Below are 21,846 nucleotides of genomic sequence, written 5' to 3'. Positions count from 1 at the left end.
ATTAATGTTTGGGATTTTTTTGACTCTGGAAGTAGATATTTTCATGTACTTAGATGTGTACCTGGTGACAAAATACGCAATACCATTCATCACCATACTGACTTATGAGCCCGATCAAACTATCGGTCGACTACAAATTTGCAGTCTGAGAGGATTCTTCTGACTACCTGACATAGGATCTACCCTTTAATGACTGTACTCCCTTAAACAAAACTAGACTGTATAAACCCTGTATTTATTTCTTTCAAGAGAAATATTTACCTACATAAACTAGTGATGAACATGACACTCAGTTTGTACATCCCTCCCGAAGAACGAGCTTAGAATTTATTATTAATACGCGTTTTCTTACGACCTTTTACGGGTCGCTAGTAGATACTTCATTTTCAAGGTTACTCGTTGACATATCACAGATTATTTACATGATAAATAATGTGGTATGAATGGTTTGTTTATCCGTTAAATAAGATTGCTATTCTGCGGTTTTACTAGCTTCCCTGAAAAAACTAACTGCCAATCCGTGCGATTTATTACCATGTGAAACTTATACAAATCAATAGAGGAATCCTAAACTTTACTAAGTCGGGCTTTCACGCCAAAGCTACTGAAACGATTTAAATGAAATATAGGCTGAGAATAAAAACCTATGTAGCGATTTAGGCTTCTTTTTAGCTAGTTGCGGAAAATCGCTTTTCCTAAATGTGGGTAAAACCATGGGTAAAAAGCATAACATAATAGCATTATTATTTTCAGATTTTTGAAACATGATTGATCTATCCACCTTGAGGTACAGAAAACGAAATGTACTTTAGATGTTTTCTGTTGACATTTCTGAAGAAATTATGAATGATGCTTGAAAATATTTTTACTCTTTACAATTAGATTTAAATTAATTATGAAAAAATGAAAGACTAGCTCAGATGTTGTCAAAAGATTTACGCCGTGAACTTGTCATAAATTATAATGATAAAACGTTGTTAAATGTTATTTTTTGTCGGACTAAAATCGTGCTAGGTTTTACTAAATTACTATTTTTTGTGTTAAAACACTAAAGTTGCTGTTTTTAATCCTTAAAATGATTTATGCGACTACATGAGAAGCATATTTATTTAAAACAATTTTCATTAGTACGTATGTATTTTTATTGGGTTTCTGTATCATTAGTCAAATTTTAATTCTCTCTTAGACTACTCACTACTTTTACCCTCTTCAAGTTTATGTAAAATAGCTATAGGGACGATAATAACATGTTATTTTCTTAAATCTTGACATTATCTTTCTTCTTGATGCGTGTTTGGCTGTGTTAAGAATAATGTTACGAACTGAGATTAGTCGGCTTTTTGGAATAGGGTTTTCACATACAATTTAAAATGCATAAAAAAATATTTTCCACAAAATAGAATTTGATCAAATATCGCAATTTTTCATATTGAAAAGTGTCAAGTACAGGATTCAAACTAGTGCAGTTGCAATATTCAGAGCATAAAATAATGCAATAAATCGTAATTGACGTGTCCCAAAATTGTTAATAAACATTCGAGATCGCCTCCAAAAGCTAATTATTTCGAATTCTAAACCTACACATACCTACCTTAGAATATTTTCCTACAAAAGCTAACTAATTTCCAATTAAAAACACACGTACCTTACAGTATTTTTCCCTGAGTACCTTAAATACGTTCATAGGCCCATAATTTTAATATTTCATCAAAAAGGCATGGAAGCATCATGACTCGAGTCACGTAACATTATCCCCTCTTCATAAGTTCTCATTAACATAAAGTTTTACAACGAACTCGCACAAACTTCCCTCATACAATATGGAGGTTTCATTTCTAATTTGATTACTTACAATCTTTGTGAACTGTTTTAATTGTATTTTTATAGCGTGCGTGTTACTGTGATTTAGGGGAATGTGTTTTGTTGATAATAACAGGCAAGTTTTCGTGATAATTCATATATACCTACATATATTCATCAAAATGTATAACCTACTGATGTGTTAAATTCTTTTTTTTTTTGTATATATTAAAATATCAAAGCAGGTAAAATTACTTAGAGCAAAGGAACTTATTTCACAAGCACCTACTAAGATATAACTTCAATACTTATGCAAATTAAAGTCTGCGACTTGCGAGTGCAGACGTCAGCCGAAAACAAAACTAAACTATCGCTAAAGGAGAACTCACTTCTGAGAAGTCAGTCAACGTTCTTGGAAGTCACATGCTCACTCATTTTGGAAGTCAGTTAATTAACTTTAATGTCACTGAAGATATGCTCGCTGGAATTTAATGTTATGCCGTTATGGTAATCAGTTGGAAGCTTATTCAAAAATTCTATGTAGGCACTTTGAAATGCTTTAAGACTCATTAAAAAATATATTATTTTTGGACGTATGTTTTAAATGTTGCTTGTTTTGTATACAGACGCATAGCATAATGTTAACAACAAACAGCATTTCGATTAGGTATATTATATTTTTAAGTAAATATTGAATGTCTTGCTTTCACCAAAAACATTTCAAGTGTGACAGTTAAATAATTATATTATGTGACCGTTATTTAAAAGGTTCAGATGTTTTTCTAATAAATGTAAGACACGATGTTTTTCTCGTATTAAACCACATAATTTCCATTTTATTGTCCGTATAAATATTTAATTCATGATTCCTGTAAATCCCTTTAGTCTATCGCTAGCCCGTTAACCCCTAGCTTATAGCGAACAAAAACAATGTGCAGTAATGTGAAAATCCCGCGGGATTCGATCCCGGGATCCCGGGATAAAGTGTCTGAACTTGTTTATATTTATCTTGTCAGGTTCACATACTTGGACAGAGGCAGACTTATTTAATTTAGTTGGGGGGTTTCAGGTTTAACTAGTACTGAAAGGCGGGGTAAAAGTGCAAAGATTTAGTTGCAGTTTTGATGTTCTTTTCTTCGAGATGCGTCCTTTTTTTATCCGTAAGTTGTTCAGTAACATACAGGCTCTTAATTTTCAACCCAACTGTAGATTCTTTTATGTAATTAGGCAATGAAACACTATTTATAAAATACATAGTTTTACAGTCCATGGTTTGTGCTCTTAATTTTTAAGCGATGCCAAGAATATAATATAATATATAGCATATAATAAATAACAACTTGTATTTCATTTTGTGTTTTACGTGCATGTTATTTTGTATACTGCAAAATGCTGAAACATTGCCACCGATCTCAATCTACATAATTTACATTTCAATTGACATCCGAAGTTTTGTGAAACATTTGCTAAGAATTTTTTTTTACATAGCTACACCAAAACAGTATGAAGAAACGATATTCTAAAACTTCTTAATAAACTAATGGGAAATGCTAGGTAAATCTGATTACAAAATGTATTTATTCGAAACTAAATATAACTTTGCACCTTCTCAATATAATTCCGGGAAGGTACATTTAAGACAAAGCCTTTGCTTTACTTCCATAAAGTTTTAATGGGTTTTGTTTAGAAATTTATAATTCGGAGCAACAACAACAATTGGCTCCAGTCTGTTATGTAGTGGGGTGTTCAATTATGATTGGGAGTTCTATAGCTTCCAATAATAAAATATAATGTTGCAAAGTAAATGAACTGCATGCATAGATATTTAGATTCTTAAATTACAAAAAAATATTTTCAAAAATGATTGCAATAGGGTAATTAATTTATTTGGCTCACCAAGTTATACCTTTACGAGAAAATTGATATTTTGAGCTTTTTAGATGACTTTCCAGAATTTTAATACAAAACATGAGCCAGACAATTTTCATTTTCAAACGAGGTGAAAATTTTAACATTTTCCATTTTTGTTCTATCACCATTTCTCGAGAGTATTTTCTTGACTACCTTATTAGCAATTCAACTCGCCGTTAGAACTCTGTGTAAAGAGTTTACCAAAGCCAAAGTTTAGTCCGTCTGAGGCATTAGGTCCTCCTTAAACTGCCTAAGACTTTACCGTAACGAAAGCCGGTCACGTAATGGAACATTTTTAGGTGTCCTATAAATACTGGCTAAACTTTTTGCTATATATTTATGTAAATTACGCAGCTTATTTTTATCCTTACTAATGTTATTAATGAGGAGACCAGAATTTTGGTTTATACATGGAAATAGCCATTTTAGTTACAATTTACAAAGACTATCCTGTGTATATTTTCATTGTGAATCTTATTAATACTATCGGTACTGTTAGGTTAATTCAAATAACTTCGAAGATTGTTTAATTGCCCAATTTTATATCTAAACCTAAAAGCAAGGATAATCTACTTCACGTACATATATAATATGTGTATGTGAGAAGAACCAGGAAACAAATAGGATCAACTCAAATGAGTTCGTCAAAACTTGGGCAGCTGCGATCGGTCTATTAGACCCGAGGGATATAAGGTGGATTAGCTGCATGTTCACCAAAATTGACGTTTGTTGCTACTTTGGCCTTTTATTGCTTCTGTTGCTGCAAGGAGTTGATAACGTTATTGACCAAACTTAATAATGCTTTACTTTATGGATTAATGAAGAAAGTAATGATTGTACTGCACAAAAAATGCCTCCAATTATAATCGTCATCTTCCTGCTCTTTTATCCTAATTTTATTTGGGATCGACCATGTTTTCTCCTTCATACTCTTCTTAACTTAACATTAGGATAGATAGATGCCTTCAATACAATACACAAATATGATAAAAATAAATAGCGAGGTAAGGTAAAAAAATCTTATAAATAATAGGGTACATTTCCCCTTATCCTAGCAATTTGTAAAAAAAGAGTTTCCGTCAGGTATTTGAGCAAGATAGACAGTTTTGCAAATATGCAAGGATTCAGTAAATAGCAAGAATTTATATAAATTGTTTTTCGCTAACAGGAAAATGTTCAAGGATCCCGAGAAATATAATAGGGAAACCTTATAAGTTGAAGGTTTTCATCGATATAGACGTAAGAAATTGTAAACTGTGTTAGGTAGTGATTTATATAATTTAAACTTTCATGGTTTTACTAACTATTGTTTTGCAGCAGGCCTTACAATTTTTTTAGTTTTTAATATACAGGTACGGAATAAATCAGCTAATGTGTTTTTTCTACAAGCGCCTCGCGTAGCCCAACCGTAGCACTGCGTAGCTTTAACAAGAACCGTAGTCACACTCAGTTCACCGTTTGCTCACAGATGGCGCTATAAAGCTCGTAGCTCATAGCAATCCCTTTAATATTGCTTACACGTGTCTCGTAGCGACATTGGCGACCTAAGACTTCGGCACTTCGGTCAAATGTACTAGGGTAGCATAAATTAATAGGAGGGTGAGTTGTCGATTTGGGGTAAATGTCCTGTTACGATTATTATCTTGCGTTTCGGTGTCTTGATCACGACTTGACTTATTTAATGTAGTCTTCAGTAACATGTGTGTACTTTTAATATTGGAAAATACTTATTTGAAAAACATACATCTGAAAATATAGTTTTTTTAATAAAGCCTTACCGCAGACTTGAGGGTCCGCGCTTTTATTTACATTTTTTTTTTATTTAATTATAATTTTTTGTCGTCTTGGCCTCACAAACTTATGTCTAGTCTTAAGACTATGTGAGTCCACCGCGTATTTACGTTTTTATTTTAATATTTATATATGCAACATGTAACTTAATTAACGCACATCCTGAAATTAGTTTGTTCAGAATCGTTTACTGAATCGATTTATATAATTTTTAATATAGGTAATTTTTTATCCCAAAAATAATTAAAAGTACGGAAATTATTGTACTATTAACCCTGTACAATCAAAACAAATTCAAATAGACCGTAACTCAAAGTAATAAGGCTTCGTGTATTGTCGGCTTTTTCCGTAGTTTCGTTATGTTGTGTCGACTCGAGCGGCGCGCGGCGCGATATTTGCGTGCGTAGTAGTATGACCAAAAAGTTCTCCAAGAATTGGTATAACTAATTTAGTAAATAACAATGCCTATACATGTTAAATAAAAAATTCAGTGTATGTATTATGATTATAACATAATATTCTAATTGGGGTGTTTGAGGGTGTGCGTTAATTACGTTACATGTTGTATATGTATATTATTTTTTTGGTTCGTTGCTACGAATCTGCAGCATTCGCTTAAGTCCGTTTCCATTCTGGCAGCGCCAGCGATTGCAACCAAAGACTGGCTAGTTGTGTCCAAAGCAGTAGGATAGCATGTAACAAAGGATGTTCCACTATGAAAACTCTACGAAAGTTGCTATTGTAGAGGGTGCACTCATGTGCCTGTACAAGTCTAGGCACTATTTTCTGTTTAATTTATTTCATATAATATTCTATAGAGTCATACTGCATATCTAAAGGTGATAAAATAAATATTAAACAATAATTTAGAACCACCCTCTTTAAAAACATTTTCGAAAAAAAGTGTTGCCATCTATTCACTTTGAGCGCAACTTCTGAGTCCCGTCCTAGTAGTTCTACAAATAATAACAGATGGCGTTAGTATCCAAACGTTCCTTATTCAAACTTGCGACATCAGTACTGGCGACAATTTGAGAGAGGTTGCAACTATCCAGTGGCAAGTACTAGGCTAGCATAAACAGCAAAGAGGTGCTATTTTCGCAGCTCGGCATTTTTTCATCCTTTATATGTAGTTCTACAAATATATATCAGAGGGCGTTAGTACTCAAATATTCTAAATTCAAACTTGTGACATCAGCAGCGACGATAATTTGAGGGAGGTTGCAACTATCCAGTGGCAAGTACTAGGCTACCACGAACAGTTGAGAGGTGGTATTTTCGAGGGAGAAAGTAAGATTTCCCGTTGCTTGGATACAAGTGTGACGTCGACCGTGACGTTACCGATGCGGGAAGGCTTCAGTTCACCGGGAAAATGTACTAGGAGAGCATAAATGATAGAGGGATGAAGGTTGGTGTTGAAAGTTTTTCAGGTTTCAGTACTAGGTATCTTCTATTGGCGAAAGTGATTGATAAGTTTTTGAAGCTTGATTAATTACAATTATTAAAAAATATTAAGTTAGTTACCATGTAAATATTTTTTAATAATGAAATAGTCATTATTTTAATTTGTAATTTATTTTTCGGAATAGCTTTCCCAAGTAACTGTTTCATTGACAACAAAGTGAAAGTTCAACGTCATTCAGCACGGTATGACGTTTTCAGTGACGATTTCTATGCGAAAGGGTTCAGTTCTTCGGAAAAGTGTACTAGGGGAGCATAGCTTTCAAAAGGTTCAAGTAAAACTTTTACTGAAAAGTGCTCATTTTCCAGTTCAGACCCTGAAAGCATGAATAAAGAAGCTGAGGTATGAAAAGTGAGTTTAATAGTCAGATGATTGATAAATAGAACAAGTAGGTCTAATTGAGTCTATTTTAAGCATACCGTAAGATGTAATATAAAATATTTTTTTCAATCACTTATTTGTAAAGTAACATACATAAAAAATTCCGTAATTTTTGGGAATTTTCATAATCTTTTTTTTGCCTACCAACTATCAAGAATAACTAGTGTAAATGATTCCGTACACGACGTACATTTCAACGAACAATATTATTTATTTTTTATTAAAAAACTATATAATTTGTCACCAGTTTTCATTCATGGTAAATTGGACGGACGACAGTAACAATGACGTAATCGTTGCGGGACGCGTCAGCATAGCGGGAAAATGTACTAGGGTAGCATAAACTAAAGCGGGTTTCGCAGCAAGGGAGGCTTTGTACTTGTGACGTAGCACGTGACGTCCGCGTTGACGGAGGCTTCAGTGTTCCGATATAATAGACTAGGCGAATATGAACTGTTAGAAGTCGTTATGGTCAATAGAATAAGTTTTTGAGTCGACTTTCTAACTTCGAAAATTTTATAGAAATACCTACAGTTTAAGGAAATTGAAAAGGTATTTGTTTGAAAAAAAAAAATATAAATCTCTCAGCTTCATATCTGGTTTATTACTGTTTTATAAAAAAAAACTTCTAAAAAAAACTATCTTGTATTTTGGTCCGTAAAAATAAGCTAGAAATTGTATAAATTATACGTCGATTTGCTACGATTGCTACTTTGCTACGACATTCGTAGCCTTCGTAGCCACGTCAGCCATGCTACGTGACGTCGTGCATGACGTTATCAGAGGGGACCTTTTCAGGATCAGTAGAACGATGTACTAGGGCATATGAGCAATAAAGATGTTGTAAAAGCTACACTGAAGTAGAGAATCTGACATAAAGCTTTTTGTGAAGCTATTTTTAATTTTACTTCAATATTTGTGATATTTTTTTATCTCATCCTAAAAGTAGTATTTTATCTTCAGTTAAAATTACGTTAGGCCTACTTTTTGTTTCCTGCAATCAGTAACAAGTTGCACAGGTATAGTTTTCAAAATCTTAAGTATTTTACTTAGATAGAGACTTACTTAGATTTTCCTTTAAAAACTTGAGTTATCAATAGATTACTTAGTTCTAACTTTTGCACAGTTTTTGATCTATATCTCAGAACGGACAAACATTTCAGCAAAGCTGTCATAGTAAATATTGTTCTACATAAAAAGACCTATCCAATGGTATATATGACATTGCTATTGGTGGGGTATACCAGGTCCCATATATTTGTGCCCATTGTCCTTTGTGCACCTGCTTTAAATGGGTTTCAAAATAATTCGATTTGAAAAGTCGTAGATTCCAAAGTGGTATATTGCTTTAAATCACCACCCAAAACCCAACCAAAAAACTTTTCTTTAAATTGTGAGTAGCATAATCAAGGAGTATTTCCAAGTTCTGTTGTCTCTCACATTTAATAAAAAACTGCTCTGAAATAAGAAAAAAAATCTTCGATGAATCTTGAAAATTATACGGAAAATCATGGGGTAACGTCAAACTCTATCAAAAATCGTCGCTAGGCAACCTCCGTAGCAACACGCACGACCGTGAAACCGTGAAAGGCAAAGCCTTCAGCGCTTCGGTCATTTGTACTAGGACCGCATGTTCCTGAGAAGGTTCACAATGTCAGTGAAAGCTTGCCTGAAAAGCACACCCACGGCACACAAACGCAATATTACCAAAACAAGTATAAATTCAAGTAAGAGTGAGAAAGATAAAAGTTGAAATTGATGAAGAAAAGAGACAGGAAACATACAGCATCCCTCACCACGTGTATCGCTCCTGTCAAAACAAAGTTACGATATTGATATGAAGTGGGATCAAAAACACTCGACAGATGAAAAACGTAATATTAAGTTACCAGACATCACTTGATGTTCATTATGCACGGGTTTAAAAAAATGGTCGCTAAATGATGCAGATGTGTGGCAATGGGTTATAATCTCTAATAGGTGTACTTTAAATCCCTTCTTAATTTTATAAATACGAAAGTAACTCTATCTGTTCAGTTTTCACGCAAAAATTCCTTGACCAATTTCAAACAACGGTTTGACAGCGACTTTTTATTTATTTAGATTTATTTATTGCATTTTTTATTCTATAGCTATCAGGTAATTCATGTCTATCATTACATATTTACAACCTACTTTTTACTTTTTTGATACAGTCTCAAATAGTAATCGTCAAATCGTTTTAACATTGCCCCGCTACGTTGCTACGCAAACCTTCGTAGCGACACGACCGTGAAACCGTGAAACGCAAAGCCTTCAGCGCTCCGGTCATTCGTACTAGGATCGCATGTTGCCGAGTAGGTATACATTTTCAGTGAAAGCCTACCTGAAAAGCACACCGGCAGCAAACAAATGTAATATTACCATAGAGATAGACATAGGCTGAAACTGTTGATGGAGATAGATAGCAAATAAATAGCGTCTCCTGTCAAAATAAAGTTTTACAGCACTTGAAAGACAAAACGAACTAGTAAAGTATCATGTATGACAGCATTTAACGTTAATTGACTACCTAACATGGAATATTAACGCGATTATATTGTTGTTACAGCCTTTTTATCGTCCCACTGCTGGGCACAGGCCTCCTCTCACATGGAGAAGGATTGAGCATTAATCACCACGCTTGCTCAATGCGGGTTGGTGATTTCAGACTTTATAGTCCAGGTTTCCTCAAGATGTTTTCCTTCACCTTTTTATCAGCCATTGGTGTCTAAGTATACTTAGAAAGTACATACAAACTTAGAAAAGTTGCATTGGTACTTGCCTGACCCTGGAATCGAACCCACACCTTCATACTCGAAAGGTTGGTTCTTTACCCACTAGGCCACCACGGCGATTATATTACTTAAAAAAACCAATCACCAAATTCCAAATAGTCGTGGCGGCCAAGAGGGTGAATAACCTACTGCTCAAGTTTGAGAGTATGGGTTTAATTCCAAGTTAGGCAAGTAACAATGCAAGTTTTCTAAGCTTGCATCTACTTTCTAAGAACATCTCAGAAACTAATAAATACAGAAAATCAGAGGGCTATGTATGGCTACTTCAAATCCCCAGGTAGGTCATTGGTCGGTGGGCAGGCGGGTCTTGCTTACTATTTCAAGCTGTGGATAAGAGATGGCGCCGGTGATGGCACGGCTACGATGCTACGCAACTTTCATAGCACACGACCGTGAAACCGTGAAACGCAGAGCCTTCAGCGCTCCGGTCATTGGTACTAGGATCGCATGTTCCCGAGAAGGTTTACAATGTCAGGGAAAGCTATCCTGAAAAGCACGCCCATAGCACACAAATGTGTGAACACAGCGTCCGGTTTGGAAGGATCCAGTAAAATGCCGGTCCCGCAAAACTGGACTGCCGTGTGAAAGGGCTGTGACGAGGTTCCACTGAACCAAAAAGCGGTCAGACCATATTATACAAGTGATAAGATATCATACAACAACGATAATAACAAATAACATAATCATACGTTATCATACATGTCTCGAGTAATTGGTATACATTTTATAACATGTTGGTGACTGACAAAGAAACTAGGCAAAGGTTCCAAATGCAATTTTGATATACTTCTTATAGGAACTTTAAATCTTTACTTAACGTCTCTGTCTCATAAGTCAGTAATATGTGATACACAACAATTGTTAACTATTGTGTCTGCATCGCGGACATTGAAGTAGACTATATTGCGAAAGTATCTGTCCAGAAAAAAATACTATATCGATTTAAATAGGCACCACTTTGTATGGCGTTCATTGATTTTAGTATTTACAAGTCGAGTTCGAGCTTCTTTTTTTTTCAATTTCTATAAATCTTGAAAACCCATTAATACTAAACTAATCTATCTATAGGCACCGTGCGTAAACTATAGATGGCGTTATAATCCCGACAGTAGAGACACCGTGCGAGTAAAAAAAGAAACTTTCCAGGCCCATTGGTTGTCACTGTCTAGTCTGTAAATGTGATTTTACAATGATTAAAAATATAATATATAAAATACAATGATTAAAATTATAAAATATGGTTTTCTACCAATAAACAATGATCGGCAGCGTGGTCAAAATATATCAAAAGGCCAAAAGCTATTCGAGTCGGGCCATGTTTTTGATGTCATGTCATAGAAACAGTTGGCCAAGAACAAGAAACAATATTAACTGGCAAAATTGCTGCTCAGACAAAAATTTCAAATGTATATGATGTTAGGATAACAGTAAGTACCTTTTTTAAATTAATTGTTATTACAATATCTTTAGAAAATCAATATTTCTATTTTTATTTTTTATCTCTGTCCTTTCAGCTTGATTGCAATAGAAACATTAAAAGTGCAACTTGTAAATGCAAGGCAGGTCTATCAGGACAATGTAAGCACGTCTGTGCCTTAGTGCATTACGTAAATTCTGCAGAAAGTGCAGAATCGAAAACCAGTTATGCACAACAATGGGGCAAACCAACGTACCGACAGTTACTGGGTTATGATAAAGGAGTGACAATGGCAGAGTTATTTCCAACTCCAGAAAAAAGTATTAAAGTATTACGTGTGTTTTACAACTGCATTTATCCATTTAATTCTTTTATCCCTAAGCCATGGCATGTGAGTACTATTAGTAGGGAAATAGTAAAATTTTACACCCTTGGAGTTGTTTTTGGATCTATTACAGCATCCAGCTATACAACAATACATTTTGTTAACTTAAATTAGCAAAATTTAACACGAATATTCAGAATTTTTTTCATGGTTTGATAGTACAATTTTTGACACTTGAGGGAAAGTTTCGGATATAAGTCACGAGATGGCAGGGTCATCGCTACGCACGGTGCCTATAGTTACATCAAATTGTTTTTTAAATATTTCCCCGCTCCGTTGCTAGGCAACCTTCGTAGCGACACGACCGTGAAACCGTGAAACGCAGAGCCTTCAGCGCTCCGGTCACTTGTACTAGGATCGCATGTTAACGAGAAGGTGTACAATGTCAGTGAAAGCCGGCCTGAAAAGCTCACCGAAAGCACACCAATGCAGAATTACTCACACAAGTATAAATCTAAGTAAGAGTGAGAAAGATATAGGCTGAAAATGTTGAAGGAAAGAGAAAGCATACAAATAGAGCCTCTCACCACGTGTATCGCTCCTGTCAAAACAAAACTACACAATTGATAAGATTCTAAAGCCACGTATTCACTGGGAAACAATGTTTCAGATATACAGTTTCTGAAACATCACGTAGATGTTTACAGCAACAATGTTTCGGAAATTCTGCCGTCCACATCGTCCACAGAAACAAAATTATATGTTTCTGAAACAATTGTTTCTCAGTGAATACATGGCTTAACACAATCAAGAGTCGTTCAAAGCACTCGAAAGATAAACAAGCGAACATTATCGTATGTGATAACTTTCCTGACCTATGAGTCATATGTGATACACACCTATTGTTAAACTATTAGGTACTACCACTAGTGGTTAATTAGTTATCTGAAATACCCAACTTTTATTGTCGTACCAAAAAAAGTTGAACACTTGTCAAAATAAAACAGACTATGACGTTGAGATAAGGTCCGTTTTGCAGCCACGCAACCACATTTTTTGTTAGATAAGTGTTCAACAGATGTTTAAACGTTTTTGTGGTACGACGTTTAATGTTCATTGATTACCTAACACGGAATAGTAACCCTATTATACTACACGGCTTCAAAAATTCAAATCGCGAGTTATTCGTAACATGTTGATAGTCGACAAAAGGTCCTGGCAAAGTTTTCCCGTACAAAGTTGTTATTATCTACAATGGGTCTACTTTAAATCCTTATTATAAAATTGGAAATGCTAAAATACTGAACTTATTTAAATACGTTTTATACCATTTGTGTTTTCAGTTGCATAAAGAAATCGAGTCCTAGATATATTTTTTTTAACTTCTATGAATCTTGAAAATACACATAACCACAGAGCTACGTCGAAATGTATGAACATTTCCTCGCTACGTCGCTAGGCAACCTTCATAGCAACACGACCGTGAAACCGTGAAAACCAAAGCCTTCAGCGCTCCGGTCATTCATACCAGGATCGCATGTTCCCGAGAAGGTGTACAATGTCAGTGAAAGCTAGCCTGAAAAGCACACCGACAGCATATCAATGCAAAAGTTAGTAACACAAGTATCAATCTTAATAAGAGTGAGATAGACATAGGCTGAAACTGTTGAAGGAAAGAGAAAACAACTCTCACCACGTGTATCGTTCCTGTCAAAACAAAGAAGCTACAAAATAGATAACACAAGAGGGGTTTCAAAAGCACTCGAAAGATAACGATCGTATTAAGTAATCAGATATTAGTGCTTAAAGTTCAGTGACTACATAGAGTAAGAAACTGCAGGTTTTTTTAAGCTATTGCATAGCTTCTATCGCAGGCCTTGAGCGCGGGGACCAAATCCAGAAATTCCGTAACGAAAAAACCTCACGCTCCCCACTCCGACGGGCACGGAGGTGTGGCTTGAAGGCCGTGCATCGTCTAACGTCGTGTCAGTTCGGCAGTCTTCGACACGGCGCTGTGTGACGTGCGATTAGACGTATTGTACGACTTTACGGAACTCGCACGAATCGAGACGAGAAAGTATATAGGTGTATAAGTATTAATCTATAACAGTGAACGGCTGTACTTGTAAAATTTGTGTATAAAAAATAAATAATTATAATTGCATAAGTTGATTTTGAATGCTATGCAATAGCTTTACCGCGGCAGTCCCCGAGTGCCACATGTATTTTTTTTTTAAGTATTCCAGTTCTGAAATCAGTATCTGTCAAAAAGTCTCTGCAAAGGTTCAGCATACATGCAATATAATGCATAACAAGTATTTTAAATCGTTACTTGATATTAAAAATGCAAAAGTAACTCTGTCTGTCTAACTTTCACGCCAAAGTCATGGAACCGATTAATTTTAAGTTGTATGTAGAATCTGGAAAAAGCTTAATGGGTAGGGAAAATTACAGGGCTACAGCACATAAATGTCTCATTTATTCATCTTAAAATCAGTTGATTGAGTACAGGTAATTATGCTTTTTATACAAACTAATTCTATAATATATTTAATCTTGATATTTAAAAAAATAAAAACAGAATATAGCACAGATTATGCTGTTGTAGCTAGAGCTACATCCAATCATATATGTATAGCTACGTCGCTACGCAACCTTCGTAGCACCACGACCGTGAAACCATGAAACGCAGAGCCTTCAGCGCTCCGGTCATTTGTACTAGGATCTCATGTTCCCGAGGAGGTTTATATTTTCACTGAAAGCTTTCCTGAAAAGCTGAAATGCACACTGATAGCACACAAGTGGAAACTTTAACACGACACAGGCTAGGCTCAAATTTAACAAAATAGGCTCAAATTTTTGCAGGAAATAGAAAGCTTATAGCGTCTCAAAACAAAGTTACAAAACTTACAAGTCTGTTAATCTATGTATTCGAAATTCTTTACGGAAAAAACAGAATACTATTTATCTACCTTTTTTTTTTTATCGACGTAAAATCATCAAATGACCCCTCCCGCTGTGGGTTAGCAGCGGTGAGGGAGTGTCAGACTCTTACTGACTAAAATCGTCGTGTTCCGTCATAGGCCTTTTATGTACCAGGGCCGCGGTATCTCTTTCGAACAACCCGCAGCACTATTTATCTACCTTAAATCGAAATACAAAACAAAAACAAAGTCATGCATAATGACTTATCGGAATTACATAAATAATGTCAATTTTAGAATTCATTATAATTAATTATTATTATCTTGTATTGAAATTCAAGGTAAAATTGTAGATGAGAGTCATCATGCGGATAATTGTCGAAGCTTTTTGTATGCACTACGAGTTACAGTTTTGCATGCACCGTGCAGATGGCGCTGTTATGCTAAGTTCTGCTCCAGACTAGTGACGCCCAACATTCCTGGCAGATCGCGGGACTTGCATGTCTACAACTAAATAAAAGTTTGTAAGCTTTCTTAAAACTTTTGCGAACTCGTTTTGTCAAATACGGGGTGTGTCGTGTGTCAATGTGATTGTGAACGTGAGAAGTAAGAATTACGTTCACAATCACAAACAAGAAGTGTTTTTTGTTTTGTATAATTTTCTAGTTTAAATTCTATCATTATGCGTATGTTGGTTAACCTAGAATTGGCGACTGTGTAAGTCCTAGTAATAACAAAAATTGTAAGCTTTATCTACACAGAAGCTGTTGGTAAACCCTTTAATAAATAAATAAATTACGTCTTTAAGTATCGTCACTGTACCAGTTAATTTAATTATATGTTATTAATTTAATTAAATTTAGTTAATTTAATTATAAGTTGTTATTTAAGTCAATTACCAGTCACCCTATATGCAGGTTGAGATCTCATAAGTAAATGGCTTTATTTTTACAATTCTGAAAATCACACGACTATTGCTACGTCAAGTTACTAACTTTTCCCCGCTACGTTGCTACGCAACCTGTGTAGCACGACCGTGAAACCGTGAAATGCAAAGCCTTCAGCGGTCCGGTCATTCGTACTAGGATCGCATGTTCTCGAGAAGGTGTACATTTTCAGTAAAGGTTGCTTGAAAAGCTCACCGACAGCACACAAACACAAAATGACTACCACATGTACAAATTTAAGTTAGAGTGAGACAGACATAGGCTGAAACTGTTGAAGAAAAGAGATAGCATACAAATAGCGTCTCTCACCACGTGTCCTTTCAAAATAAAGCAACGTAAATGATAAGATTATAATGGGATCACAAGCAAAAGCAAGTTATTTTTTCAGATATAAAAACTTTTAAAGTCTATTGACTACTTTCTAAGTATATCTTTGACACCAATAGCTGGTTAAAAGTTGAACGAAAACATCTCGAGGAACCCTGGACTATAAAGTCTGAAATCACCAAACCGAATTAAGTAAGTACTAAGCGTGGTGATTAACGCTCAATCCTTCTCTGTCTGCAAGGAGGCCTGTGACCAGCAGTGAGACGATGAAAAGGCTGTGACCACGACTTCTTAACACGAAATAGCAATGCGATTATCTTGTTAAGATATTTATAAAAAAATCTGGTCACCAAATTATCTCAAGTAATTGGTAACATGTTGGTAAATGTCAAAATGTATTGGTCAAGTTTCGTGTAAAATGTCTGATGGGTGTTTTAAATCCTAACAGCCAATTTCTTCATCAAAAGTAAAATCCAAAGTAAAAATCAAAGCAATTTCTAAAGTAAAAGTAACGGTCAAATTAGCTTTTTCTATTAGTTTTGCTGTTACTTTAGCCTCGAAAAAACGAATTTTACCGTTACTTTTACTTTATGACAAATGTGACAAATGCAAAAGTAACTTTATCTGTCCGGCTTTCACGCCTAAAGTAATGAACGCTTACATAGGTTTAATTTTTAATGCAGTTTATTTATTTACAGCCAATTTCTTCATCAATAGTTAAAGTCAAAGTTAAAGTCAAAGTAATGTCATAAAGTAAAAGTAACGGTCAAATTCGTTTTATCTATTAGTTTTGCTGTTACTTTAGCCTCGAAAAAACGAATTTGACCGTTACTTTTACTTTATCACATTACTTTGGCTTTTACTTTTGATGAAGAAATTGGCTGTTAGTGTTAAATTGTATACATAATAACGTTTACAAGTTGACTTCAAGCATTTTTTTTAAATCTTCTAAGAATCTCGAAAACGATTAATATAGATAATCACAAGACATATAGCTACGCCAAATCGTACTATGGACTACGTCGGCGTCGCTACGCAACATTCGTAGCACCACGACCGTGAAACCGTGAAACGCAAAGCCTTCAGCGCTCCGGTCATTTGTACTAGGATCGCATGTTCTAGAGAAGGTTCACAATGTCAGTGAAAGCTAGCCTGAAAAGCATACCGACAGCACACAAATGCAATATTACCAATACAAGTATGAATCTAAGTTAGAGTGAGACAGACATAGACTGAAACTGTTGAAGGAAAGAGATAGCATACAAATATCATCCTTCACCACGTGTATCGCTCCTGTCAAATAATGCAAAACAATTGATACACTGTGAGAATAAAAAAAAAACTCTTCATGATATTAGTATAGAAATGCAAACTTTCACGCCAAAATTACTGAACTAATTTAAAGGGATTGTAGATTTTTAGTTATATAATAATTGTAAGTTTGTAAATATAGTTTATATTATTTATTTAATATAAGAAATATTGGTATATCACTGATTGAAACTGTTTTAAGCTGTACATATAGGTCGAGTTCTAGATTTATTATTTTTTCAAACTTCTACGAAATTCATAATGATTAATATGAAAAGGCACAAGGCTACCTATGGCTACATCAAATCATTTTCACGTTAAGACACAGAATAATAATGTGCGGTTGTGAAGGTACCTTCTTACGTTCTTAAAGATGTCACTCACACACGCATGTGCATTCATGAGCTTTTATCGTCGCCATTGGTGCTGTTGGTAATGAGTGTAGTATATCGAACACATGCATGTGTGAGTGACATTATTACTCACATTAACGCGTAGCTTCACAACTGTTTACAAAGAGAGTATATTAAACTGTGGTTTAGACATATTCTCTTGCTACGTCGCTACGCAACCTTCGTAGCGACACGACCGTGAAACCGTGAAACGCAGAGCCTTCAGCACTCCGGTCATCTGTACTAGGATCGCATGTTGCCGAGAAGGTTCACAATGTCAGTGAAAGCTAGCCTGAAAAGCACACCCATAGCACACAAACTTAAAAATTACCAACACAAGTATGAATCTAAGTTAGAGTGCGACAAACATAGGCTGAAATTGTTGTAGGAAAGAGATAGCATGCAAATAGCGTGTTTCACCACGTGTATCGCTCCTGTCAACCAAAGCTATACAATTATTGATAAGATAATAATGTTATCACTCGACGGATTATCTTCAATTTAGAAAATATAAACTTTTAACATCAATTGATTTCTTAACTCGAAAAAGTCGTGGTGGTCTAGCGGGTAAAGAGCCACCTCTTAAATACGAGTGCGTGGGTTCGATTCCAGTTCAGGCAAGTACCAAGGCAGTCATTGAATATCCTTGACAGTCGTTACAAGTAGTCAGAAGCCAGTAAAGGGCTTATTACATTTGACTAAATTCAGTCGTCTAAATGATTCAGTCACTAAATTTAACCCTTTTACTGGGTTGCCCGGGTAACTGGCTTGAGGAGGTCAGGTAAATACGTATCATAAACTGAAAATACGGTAGAAATAAATGAATATAACATAAGTTTAATAATCTTATCAAAACAATTGTAGATTTGATTTGACTGATAGTGTTTAGACATATCTCGCTCTAGGGTCGAATCAAAGTATTAAAAGAATGTTGATCGTATACTGCGCAACTTTAATTGTAGCTAGCCTTTGGAAAATTATCAAGTTAATAATAATATTGCGGTCTTTTGAAATAAAAAGTCCGTATGTAAATTATATTATTTAATATAATATTCAACATACAAGAAACACTTGTGTTTAATCTACAATAAAAAATAAATTTAAAATTATGTACAATAAAACTTTAAAAAATTTGTCCTCGTGTATTTCTTATAACTAGGGGTACAATACTCCGAGTTTGTTTACAACCAGATCGTTCAGTATTATTAACAACTAGCTTTTACCCACGTTTGTTCGCGTCGAATAGTGACTTCCAGCAGATTTTTGGTTTGACCAATAGATGGCGCTATATGACCGGAATATATTTTATTTTTTTGTAATAAAAACTATCATATGTCCTTTCTCAAGATCCAAACTATGTCTGTACCTAATTTATAATTATTTTTTTTTAATATTTAGATACCTAGTCTAAAAATTAAAAAAAGGTTATGTCAAATATGTATAAATAGGATATTATTATTTTGTAAAGAAATAGAAGCAATTAAATAATATTGGAGGATACATTTTATGATGACACTGTACTATTATTATTATTCGTCGAGGGAAACATTTGGTTTAAGCAAATAATGGATTCGTTTACTGAATAACTAATATCATAAGCAGCTTTCCAGAGCATTGGCCCAAATTTTCAATATCTATCATAAAGTTCTTCATCTGTTAGCTGATTATTATTATTTTGATTTGGTGCAACAGTTGATTGATTATCAGGAATCTAAGGGATTTCAATTCCTGTAGTGAATGAATTTGATGTTGAAGGAGTTATGTATATAGCAGATTCTATTTCTGTTGGAGATGACATATCATTGCTGGGAGAAATTTCTAGCGGGCATTGATATTCGCAGTCGTCGGATTCTTCAAAATCAGATGATTCGTCTGAAGTTGTTAAATAAGTTTTGTAATCTACAGTTTTTTTATTTCTTTTAGGTCTTTCAATACTAGTACTTGGAATGTCATCGACTTTTTGATTCGGTGAAATATCTAATGTTTCATGAGTTGGACCTGATTGATCTTTTAGGTTATTAGAATCCTGTTGATCTAGTAATGATATCGTTTCAGAAATTCCTTTCTCCAAAGTTTGCAAGTAATCTATTATTTTAGATTTAGTTTGATTAAGCAAAGAAAGTCTTTTAGCTTTACTAAGTCTACGCTTGACTATTTTACAACTTATTTTTGTTGACTTCTTTTCATTTCGTTTTGCAGTTGATGAAGTTTCTCTTGCACCTGGAACGGAAATAATTACAATGTTACATCACAACAATAATGATATTGATTAATCCATTTGTTATCACTAGCTATGTGTTATGACCTGATTTGATCCACGATAAACTTATTGGGTGCTTACTTCCTACTAAGCCTACTAGTCCCATGAATATTTCTTATATTATACATGTGAAAGATTGTGAGAATGTATGGATGTATGTTTGTTATTCTTTCACGCAAAAACAACTGGACCAATTTGGTTGAAAGGTATGTAGGTATGCGATACCGTGGATTAACAAATCGGCTATTTTTATCAATACACAACGCAGGCGAAGACACCACTTCAATATCTGATATGTAGTACCAAAATGTAAAAAAAGCAATAATTACCTCTTGTATCCGATTTTTCATTCAACTGATCATTTGTAATGGATTGTGATTTTTCTTCTTTCTTTTCCAATGCAACTCTCATCGCGTCTATTTGGTCATCTGCAATAAGTTTATCCTAAGTTATTTGCAAAATTTTTAATTAACCGGAAAAATGTTATTAAATCACCAAATTAATGTAAACATTTACTAACCTGTTTCATATATAAATTCCGCAAAAATTAATGGCCATTCATTTTTAACAGGCTCTTTTTCCAAGATCCATAGAGAAGTCAACAGTTTACCTACCACAGGATAACGAATCACTACATTAGAATTAGTTTGATCTGTAAATTGTATCCAACAACTTGGTATGAATTCATATTCATTAAGGTCTGTTCGAATTGGATGCAAAATTTTAACCACGGCATAATCACGAAATTCTTTATTTTCCATTTCCTGAAAATACAAAAACAACACGGTTCGTAAAAAAATAACATTTTAAAGTTCACGCTTGTATTATAATGAATAGTTGTATCTATAGTACGCTTGTATAGTAATTGTATAATAAGTAAATATCATAATTCAAGTAAATCAAACAATTTGAATAAAAAGAGGAAATTGAATATAACAATAATTTTCACTTCTTACTTGTTTATAAAAATTGTTCTTCTTTCAATCCTTGAACATAACACCGTTTTTCTGTAGGTATAGATATTTCTATTATTCGAATTCAATACATAGACACCAATTCGGTAGAGCTACCGACGCGCACTGAGCGAGAACGAGACTATTGTATATTGCGTCATAACTAAAAATTAGATGAATAAGATGTTGAGTCATGGGGCCACACTAGGAGTGTAACGAACAGATATGCCTTTTTGGGTTACACAATAAACACTTTCCGCTTTTAGGTAAAATAACAATCAAATTATATATTTACTTAATTTTCATCTAAATGCGGTTCTTGACATGCGCACTACCTGTATGTGACTTTTTCCTAGGAGTTACCTTTCGTGAGATATCAATATTCTAAGAGTCACAGTATATACCATTTTGGTAGAGAATTTTAAGATCTACAACTTGTTCTTAGGTTTTTTTTTTATGATAAAACTTACCTGCCGTTTTCGTAAAAAAAACTAGCAACCTCAAACTTTGACTTTTGACCTCGAACAACTTTTGAAGCACCCATAGGATCGATGGGGACTTTAAAGACTTTATTTGTAACTAGCTGCATCATGTTATATCGCATTTCCAAGAGAAATCTCTAAAGTCCGGGATAAAAACTATCCTATATTCTTTCTCAAGGTCAATTCCATCTCTGCACCAAATTTTATTGAAATTAGTTCTGTGGTTTAGACGTGAAAGCGCAACAGACAAACAGAGTTACTTTCGCATTTATAATATTAGTAGGGATGGTAAACCCAAGCTCTCCATTTTTGGCTTTCCGGGATTTTTTGTTATTTCAAATGTATAT

The 21,846-nt window shown here is 34.4% G+C and overlaps 2 protein-coding genes across 5 annotated transcripts in view; both read right to left on the bottom strand.

Moving 5' to 3' along the window:
- The window catches only part of Pde1c (Phosphodiesterase 1c), a 455,862-nt gene that overhangs the window by 286,312 nt on the left and 147,704 nt on the right, over positions 1–21,846 (bottom strand). The gene's annotated exons all lie outside the window — the stretch shown is intronic.
- Positions 18,961–21,343, bottom strand: LOC110378770 (uncharacterized). Its single transcript, XM_064035340.1, has 4 exons — positions 21,021–21,343; positions 20,585–20,828; positions 20,394–20,492; positions 18,961–20,024 (listed from the first exon to the last, which is right to left on the bottom strand). Exons 2-4 carry the CDS (start codon positions 20,823–20,825, stop codon positions 19,516–19,518), a joined length of 849 nt encoding a protein of 282 aa, XP_063891410.1. The 5' UTR covers positions 20,826–20,828; positions 21,021–21,343; the 3' UTR covers positions 18,961–19,515.

This window comes from Helicoverpa armigera, chromosome 6, assembly GCF_030705265.1.
Source record: "Helicoverpa armigera isolate CAAS_96S chromosome 6, ASM3070526v1, whole genome shotgun sequence".
NCBI lineage: Eukaryota > Metazoa > Arthropoda > Insecta > Lepidoptera > Noctuidae > Helicoverpa > Helicoverpa armigera.
Note: the sequence above shows the minus strand (reverse complement) of the source record. Positions and strands in the feature narration are given on the sequence as shown.

Bases quoted from the DNA above. Each gene is read 5' to 3' on its own strand.
- LOC110378770 (XM_064035340.1), bottom strand. From the start codon at position 20,825: ATGGAAAATAAAGAATTTCGTGATTATGCCGTGGTTAAAATTTTGCAT. The intron at 20,493-20,584 runs GTTAGTAAATGT...AACTTATTGCAG, and splicing joins GGAATTTATATATGAAACAG to ATGACCAAATAGACGCGATG. The intron at 20,025-20,393 runs GTAATTATTGCT...TTTCCGTTCCAG, and splicing joins TGAAAAATCGGATACAAGAG to GTGCAAGAGAAACTTCATCA.